This window comes from Chenopodium quinoa, unplaced genomic scaffold, assembly GCF_001683475.1.
Source record: "Chenopodium quinoa cultivar QQ74 unplaced genomic scaffold, ASM168347v1, whole genome shotgun sequence".
NCBI classification, from domain to species: domain Eukaryota; kingdom Viridiplantae; phylum Streptophyta; class Magnoliopsida; order Caryophyllales; family Amaranthaceae; genus Chenopodium; species Chenopodium quinoa.
The window spans coordinates 701893-711225 of record NW_018743623.1 but is presented as its reverse complement, the minus strand read 5'-3'; the positions used below and the strand labels follow the sequence as shown (position 1 = coordinate 711225).

The following is a 9333-nucleotide window of genomic DNA, read 5'->3' as shown; positions in this document are numbered from 1 at the left end:
ATGAATAAATGAGAAGCCTAAAAAAATATTTTCCTCAAAAAAAAAAAGAGAAGACTAAAAAAATATAGAGGGAGTGTATTGAATTATACAAATGGACACAAATATCCATATAATCTATTAACTACTCCGTATTACTAAAACAAAACGTTGCTGACGTCATCACTGTCCACATGTCACTCTCTTAATAATCTTTTTCCCGCCTAAATGCAAGGATGATGTCATCTTTTTTTTATTTTTTATGTGTGTGTGGAGCTACCATATTTAACAATTTTGAAATTTGAATATTAGAAGTTTCTACATTACAACTTCAGCCTACCAATTTATCATAAAAAAATGAAACAGTTGTAAATAGCACACTAATAAATGCACTCTTACATTGAAATTTGAAATATGTATTAGGCAATGTTGGACAAGTATTATATCATAATTTTGATGAAAATATAATATTTTAAAATTACAAATATTTTTGTATAAGGTGCATAATTCTTATTTATATTTATCCAATTTTTTTAAAATGTATAAATTATAAAAATAGATTTTATATAAACTGTGCATCGCACGGATTTTAACCTAGTATTTTTTAAATTTAAGCTATTACTGTATAATATTTTAAGAACGTGAGGATGACCTCAACATTTGTATTTGTAGTTTTGTACAAACTAGAATGCTTCATCCAAACAAAACCCAAAAATAAAAATAAAATAAAAAGTTGAAAAAAAGACAAATGACGTGCAGGAGACTAATGGTCCGAAAGAATTTGGGACTTCTTCGGTTGTTTAGGCCATGCTTTTTCATTATTATTCTCCTTAAAAAAATAAATAAATAAATAAAAACTTTAGATACACACATTTCTTTTTGGCTTTTTTTGTTGAAAACTTTGATGCGGTGCGTGGGCTGCATGCTCCACGTAGCCAGTTTGCATGATATACACAACTTACATAGAAAGTTCTAACTCAAGATTTTTATTTTTTTTTGAATAAAAAATTCTAAATCAAGATTTGACATTTCTAAAACAAGGGTGTGAATAATTTAACTTGCTTCGTAGCCCCTTTTTTTTTCTTTTAATTTACTCACTTCCTTATTTTGATTTTTTTTTTAATTTGTTGTCAACGACTTGGCTTTGTCCCTCGGAAGGTTTTATAAAAGTCAATGTGGACTCTCATCTAACTAGTACCTATATGGAATTGAGAGCAGTTGCGAGAAACCCCCGTGGGGAGCTTGTATGGGCGGCGGTTAGACGAGTTGAAAGTGTGTGAGAGGTGGAGTGTGCTGAGGTAGCTGCGACACGTTTGTGGGCTTTTAGTGGCTAGGTGTGGCGCAAGTATGGCTGGAAGGTGACTCTTCTTTAATGTGTGAGGCAATTAATAGTGGCTCCAGAGGTCGCTCGTCAATTTGGTTAATTTATGATAATATCGGCATATTATCAGTCTTGTTATGTTTTTTTTTTTTCACATGTTCGGAGGGTAGGTAACACAATAGCCCACCTTGTGGCAAAATGGGATGTTTGTAGTTGTTCGGAGTTTGTTTGTATGAGTCCATTTCCACTAAGTCTTGAGTGGATTCTGATTTATAATAAATAGCTACCTAACGTTTCCTCGAATTTTTTTATATTTTTTAACATACTCGTAACTTTCTATATTAAAAGTTTCCCATCACTTTTCCTCTTGCAAATAATACTTGTTACATCAAATTTTACTTTTTCTCACGCACCTAAATTTAATGTAGTTCTTGATTAAAAAAGACGGAGGGCGCATTTTGGTCTATTGGTTACCAGCCCACCACCAAGCATGTAAAAAATTTTAGAGAACAAAGTTCCGAAGTAATTGAATTTGCAAATTATCCCTGGTTTTTTCATCCTTCACAAGGCTGGGGTGCAACATCACATTTGACTTTAACTTATGTAAGGTTGCTTGTGCTAATAAAAGGAAAAGGAGAAGGAAACTTCATGTTCACAAGAGCTTCCTGTATTCAAATATGGACTATGAATTGATACATTGCACGAATTGGTCCAACCTAATCAACATTCGAACGTAATTTATACACAAAAATAACACGAGATACCATTCATGAACTTAAAAGGCATAAAGAATATAGCGTTCGGGGGTGACAAAATTACAGGGATATTTTTCAAATCAAAATCTCCGGTTTTACAAAACAAAGATCACAAGCTTAGTCCTGGTACTTTTACCTGGGAACGAACAAAGATGACACAATCTCCAGGACGATACTTTAAGACTGCACCATTGCAGCATCTCAAGTATGTCCCTATATTCTACTCCTGACATGACATCTTACTTCGGAATTTGCTTGAAGATCGATTGGACTAGGGATAATCATGCATTGAGAGAACAAACTTGATTGCTCACTTATAGTAGTACAGGATTTCTGGCTATGCAGCTATTGGATCCTGCCATTTTAATAAGTTTTTAGCACATAGTTGAACATAACCAAGCACTTGGCGAATGATGAAACAACAAAACAGCAGAGAGTTTGATAAAAACTGAGAAGAGGAAGTAGTCAGAAGAACTCACCTTCGCTGTAAGATTTGACATAGCTGTGTGGAACTTCTGTCTAGTTTTCGTACCAGCAACATGACCAACCTTTGAAACCTTGCTGAAAGCACCATTAAACCATGCAGCTCCTGCAGTAACATACCTGTACAGGGCAAAACCAGAAATATTTACCAATCAATTTACAAATAACATTACCCCATAATCTACTGTCACGTTACATTTATACATTCCTTGCCAAAAGAAGAAACAGGATATTCTCCCAATTTCCTATCCCAACTTTCACTTCTTTTTTTCAAGTGTTTTCCAACAGCTTATAGGTATAGTTTCTCTAATTTTAATTTGAATATGTTGGTCACATACAAGAAAGTGCACATAAGGTACCTCCTCTAACTGGTCTATAGTGAGAATTTGAATATGTTGGCCATTTTTAGCAGCTTTTAGCCATAGAAGTGATAAAACTACCCGAATGACTGCAACTTACTGATGTTAGAAGAGCTAGCATTTGACCCCACTGATCCCAGAGGTACCAACTTGTAATTCATAGACCCCCAGGTAGGGTTTCCAGCGTACCCCCCCCCCCCCTCCTCCCTCTCTCTCTCCAAAAAAAAAAAGAAAATTATTTTTTAAAAAAAAAATGAAAAAGAAAAAGGACTGTAAGTAACAAGAATCGATACCGGCTTGACTTGACAGCCGTTCCTGTATCGTTTAATTTCCTCTCTGCTGCGAATAAGGCTGCCATTGTTTTGTCAGAGACTTGAAGCTTTTGGTCCACGGACTTCACTTTTTCATTAATGGCTGAAATCCCAACTGTGAGCTTCTCGGTGAGTCCAACTCTTTTGTCAAAGGAGCTGACCTTAGCAGATGCGCTAGCTGTTAGCCGATGCTTCTCATCAAATGCCTTAGCCTTATTCACAGCATCTTGCCGCATGGCAGAGCCTTTAGCTATCATACTGGAAACAACTTCTTGTGCTTTATTAACATATGCTTTACCAGATTTAGCCTGTTGTCATATCAAACACACTTTTAGCTCCAACAGCAACATATAGAAAATAATCAGTATATGTAATTCTTAAACATTAAGGGCATGCAATCTGGTAATGGAGTTTGCTGAATTGAACTTTAGAGGCATGGTTGTATGTGGTCCTTAATAATAATGGCTGGATATGTCCAGATGCTTTGTTTCACATTACAACCAGTGCATACTAAGGACTCTAATGGAAGGGATATATTCACTTGCAACGGAGGAGTATATTTACAAAACTGTCCCAAAACGGGTTGCTAATTTTATATCAGGCACAGACAGAGGGGGCTTGCAATAAATTTCTAACAAAGACATGGATCATGAAGTGTAAATCTGATGATATATATATTAATTAGTGACATTAACCTATGTAAAAGCATGTTGGCACTTGGCAATGAATTAATCATAAGATTGACTTTTTCCTATACCAAGGGTGCCCTGGTGCTCACCTCAGCATTAATGGATGTATCTTCAACATTTGATGTGATCAGAGTATTTTCAACTGTTCTTACTTCCTGAAGAAAATATAATCAGTGATGAAGAATGAAGATACAGTCATTTTGGTTGCACAGGTTAAAGTTCAGTTCAGTGACAATTACCGTCTCAGGTTTTACAGCATAATTTTCCGCAAGAGATATAGTCACAATACGGTCAACTAAAGTTGCTCCCTGCAAAACCAACAAAAAGTATTAATTAAGGTTAGAGGGCCATAAAGCTTCAAGCCTAAACAGTAAACGGATCTTACTATGGAATGTGTCTACAGCAAACTGGCAAAGTACATGAATTTGTGTTACGGATGCCTTCATAATTACAGTTAGATGCCAAAAATTACAAAGCGCATGAAAATTTGCTAAAACAGATCAAGCAGCTTCATGGTTTTGATTTCACTCAATTATAAGTTAGTAAGCTACAATAGGACAATGCTAGGATTTTTATTGGTTGTTAAAATAAATGACAATTTATATACTATGATATTGTGTAGTCTCTTAAGTCTTAAGCCAATCAACCACATGACGCGTTTTATCTTTCAATGGCCACCGTCCACACAGAACGCCCCCTGAATTTACACAATCACCTAACATTCATTATTAAAAACAGGGGAGGGTGGAGAACCCAGCAAATGCTCCAACCTCAGCTCCATGATTTCCACCATCAATTAACCCAAGGAGAGTAGGTGACTTTTGAAAGCAAGCCAAATATAAAAGGTGATGTGTACTTTATATGGGAAAAGAAATAGAATAAACAATTATAAACATACGGAGGGACAAAATTCTCACAAATGCCATCCTTCACTCTACCTTGGATCCCGTCCAATATCCATGATCACTTATTATATTGTCACTTTGAAATGCAATACACCATTTGTAATAGCATAGGAATGAGATTTTTTGCTTAAAAGCATATACTCCCTCCGTTTTTAGATACTTGCTCCATTTCTCCGTGCTCGGAGTTTTCAGAGAAATTGGAGAAAATAATAAAATATGGAGGTAGTGGGGTAGGTGGAAGAATAAAAAATTGTAAAAAGCAAAAGTAGTTGAGAGAATTGGAGGAGAGAGAATATGAAATTAATATGATTTATGTTGGGTCTACTAGTTGAGAGAAATGAATTAAATATTGTAAAAGCTTTCCAAATAAGGAAATGGAACAAATATTTAAAAACAGCCGGAAATGGAAAGTGGAACAAGTATTTAAAAACGGAGGGAGTAACATATTTACACAATGTATTTGTGCAATACGCGACAGTGCGAGTACAATAACTAGTTTAGTGATTAAGTGCTATTAGCTGATTCTCACACCATATCTTGGAATAACCATCTAAATTTTTTGACAAGACAAATCAGTCAATCGGGTAAAGCTTTGAAAAGATTGTGTTTATCAAGGTGGCCAGCACAACTAGAGCTATTTACAAAATAAAAACTATAATATTCCTCTCCGTTTCTTGTTCTCACACACACACAGGGATGCGTGCGCGCGCGCACACACACACACAAAAGGATAAGCTGGCTACCTTCATCCAGCCAAACAAGTGCTTCACCCAATTTCTTTCTTTCTAGTAACAAATATGTGAAATTCATGAATGAAGTAACACATACTCCACAACAAGCATTACAAAAATAGATTCGTCTAAGCAGCTTGAAAGGCTATTTGATCTCTTTCCCAAACTACATGAGCTGTGCAACCACAAAATCCTTTCTTACGGTGTTTGGGGTCTTCCCAACAGTTTGGTTCATAATATAAGTGTTTATAACCAAAAAAGGTCTTCGAATTCTTTATCACTGATACAAAATCCAATAACATTTTTAGCAGCTTGTGTTTTGTTATTGCTGCACGATTGCAAATTTGTAGTTTTTGTAACATTAAGAAATAAAAAAGGCTGGGAGTAATACCAAAATTAAATCAGAATCTTGACATACATTTTGCAGTATATAAAAGCAAAAAGTGGACACATTGGGAAAGTGAGGTAATTCAGATCAAATTGGGTGAAGGAATATATATGTTCACTTCTTTCCATCATGCTTATAACTAAAGGAGTCAAGGACCTCATAGCAAAATAAAATATATCATTGTATTTTGCTTTGGCTTAAGGTAAGGCTTCCAGCATAGCCTAGTATAGGTTCACGGAAACGTGCATACAAGGGGGAGCAGAAACATGAGCTAAATTTTAATAACAGTTAATCAAAGTTCTCACACAGCCAAGTGGCAATAGAGGACAAGAGCACCTCTAAAGGTGATATCAATATGAATCTCACTTCAAATTTGCTAGCTAAAACAAAGTTTATTGACATCCTCAAACCCTGCCACAGATTATATATTTAGCTTCAATCCATGGATCACGGCATTGTCATCAAATTGTTTTAACAGCATAAGAGTAGAAGATTATTATTGTTGACACATAATATCAGCAAATTATTGAATACCAACACATAGATGCTCATAGGAACTCAAGTAAATTTCTTATGGCAATCTATTAGGAGAGGTGCTTATTAGTGCATCATAGTACTTAAACACCTCTTAAGACCCCTTGCATTTCAAATATTTGCGTATTAAAAAGGGTATCCAACTGCAAGCTCACTTGGCAACATTCCTATTGACACAAATAAAAATACAAATGCTCCTTACTAACCTTTTAGTACACTTAGAGAAGTATGTTAAGCAGTTCAACATAACAGACTATAAGTTTTAGAAGCTGAATTAATAGCTTAAAACAAGTGAAGAAAGAAAATTTTCACAATAGGGAGTATAGTTTAATAGTATAATACTACATTACTACCTATAGCAAATTGATAAAATTTATGTGAAATCTATTATTTTTATAAGCTCGTCGTGCCTTAGAAATGGTAAGTTTTATCATAAAATGTTTAAGATTATATGACTCATTGATTGGCCCTTAATAGGCCTGACTTTTCACCTCTGTTCCTGGTAGCTATTCTTCTAGAATTCAAAATACACTAAGGGGAGACATTATCAGCATGTGCTAATGCAAATTTCAAATCCAAGTAAATTCACAAACCTTTCAGCCACATATGCACGAATTTTTCGGCCACTCACATCACCAAGAATAAAACTATCAATAGTGACACTGCCAAATTGCAAACTCCATGATCAACAATGCTTTAGCCACAACGTAGACTTCTAAGTTTAAGCAGAAGATGGCTATCAGCCTCCACAAGTCAACCGATACTTCAAGTTGAGTGTGAGCATGGAGGAGATGGAAAAGGGTAACAGACTTACCTTGGTCCATTGAGCTTCAATTGATTTTCAGGGAACAGGAAAGCTCTAGTTCAGATACTTTGGCAATATAAATTCTCCTCTGGCAAATTATATTACTGTCTAAAATCCAAGTAAGGAGCTCAAAGCGTCTAAGATTACCTTTCCAGCTGACATATCCAAGTCACTTTCACCCAACTAAACCCAAAAAATTCCCCATTCTGTTCTCTAATGCCAGTATGTTAGAACTTAACTGTCTACTGCAAAGCCAAGTTCAGTTCAAAAGAATGTTCGCCACATTGCACACGCCACAGGGCTATACATAATACAAAAGTTATCCTACATTTGCACTCAGATAGTACATCCAAAATTCCAAACATTAAGATCAATAATAACCTTCTTCAATTTTAACACTCCACATTTTCCTACTTAACAAAGACCGTAAGTAACTAGACGTCACACTATACAAACAAGTGCACCCTTATTAAGCAAAGCATATCAGCTAAACTCCACAATTACGGTCTGAATTCCTCAGTATTCGCAGTTAAAGGTTGTGAATTCATATAATCCCTTTCCTCCTCAACACTCAAGTCCTCAACTAATTAATAATTAAAAATAAATTACAATTGAATTTGTTTTACAAACAAACAAGAAAATAATAATAAAATTAAAAATTAAAATAAAACTGATATTAAATGATGTTCAATATTAATATGCAAATAAGGAAATATAATATACCGATAGCAGCAAGGCGATTTCAAGAGCTTTCTCTTCTTTAAAAGTAACAAATGCAGTCTTTGAGTTAACTGATTCACTGCACCCAGAAATTAATGGAGTTAAACAAGAAAAACCCACTAATTAATTAATAATTATCCAAATTTAGAAGAGTAAGAACAAACCGTTGGATCTCAATGTGTTGAATTTCACCAGAAAATGAGAAGAAATCATAAATTTCTCTCTCAGTTGCTAGATCTGACAAGTTTCCAACTTTAACTGTTCTAGTCTGACAAAAAAAATAGCAAAATTTAATCCAAAAAATTCAAATAAAATACTAAATAAATGAAACAATTAGCAAAAATAAAAATGGGTTTTGTTTGAATTTTGTGATACCTGCATTATTAGCAAACAAAAGGGATTTTTGTCTGCAACACAGAGATTTTTTTGAATATTTTCTCTCTCTCCTGAATATTTGGGTGAGCTAGTAATTGGCAATTACAGAGTGGAGTTGGGGGTTGCTTTAAAGAATTTTAAAAAGGAAGAAAGACAACTCAGATAGAAGAAGTAGCACTCATTTCATTGCCACATTTTGAATATACCTTAGTTGACTACTAGGATTGGGTTGGACTCTTGGAGCAAGCAGCCATCTCCTGACTGGATGCTCCATTGCACCTGAATTACTCCCTTCGTCCCATATTATAATTTATGTTTTCTATTTTGGAGGTTCAAAATATTGTTCCTATTTTTATTTTTGACTAATAGGTAAAGACACGTATACCCTTTTTTTTTCTAACTTTATTTATTGTACTTCCTAAATTATCCTTGAATTTTCCACTTGCTTTGTATTTTTTTCACTTTCTTTCTCTAACTTTTATCTATAATTGTACTTTTCACCTTTTTTTTTTAATGTAATTCATTCACTTTCTCCTCTCTAACTTTTGTCTATAATTGTACTTTTTACTTTTTTTTTTAATGTATTTTATTCACTTTCTCCTCCCATTTCTTAAATACTGTGAAAAAACACAAACAGAAACTATATTATGGGACAGAGGGAGTACATTCTTTGTTCCTTAAAATTTGTCTCATATATTCATATCGGCTTTTAGGTCAAAAAGATTTTAACGTAATTAAGTAGAAAAAAAAAGAGAAAATAAGTGGTAAAACATGCGAGTATTAATTAAATAAGGCAAAAGCTAACTAACACTTGTGGACGTTAGATAAGATGATTGAAAATAGGGTTATTAAATTGAAATAAACATTTATCATGACGAGTCTCCTCTCTATTTTTTCTCTCTAAGGTTCTTCAAAAAAAAAGTGTTTCATAGGCCTGAAATTTGGCTATTTCTGACCCTTTCCCTTTAGTTTTTTATGTTT

The 9333-nt window shown here is 34.3% G+C and overlaps 1 protein-coding gene across 1 annotated transcript; it reads right to left on the bottom strand.

Annotated features, from left to right (window-relative positions):
- Window positions 1-1948: 1948 nt before the first annotated feature.
- LOC110683185 (binding partner of ACD11 1-like) lies at window positions 1949-8564 on the bottom strand. The gene is made up of 8 exons (XM_021859533.1): window positions 8353-8564; window positions 8142-8245; window positions 7981-8056; window positions 4134-4202; window positions 3984-4049; window positions 3188-3513; window positions 2532-2655; window positions 1949-2407 (listed from the first exon to the last, which is right to left on the bottom strand). Exons 1-8 carry the CDS (start codon window positions 8356-8358, stop codon window positions 2390-2392), a joined length of 789 nt encoding a protein of 262 aa, XP_021715225.1. The 5' UTR covers window positions 8359-8564; the 3' UTR covers window positions 1949-2389.
- Window positions 8565-9333: the final 769 nt, after the last annotated feature.

Coding starts and splice junctions, on each gene's coding strand:
- LOC110683185 (XM_021859533.1), bottom strand. Junction 8,057..8,141: donor CAACACATTGAGATCCAACG/GTTTGTTCTTAC, acceptor TTCTGGGTGCAG/TGAATCAGTTAACTCAAAGA. Junction 4,203..7,980: donor AAATCGCCTTGCTGCTATCG/GTATATTATATT, acceptor TTGGTTTTGCAG/GGAGCAACTTTAGTTGACCG.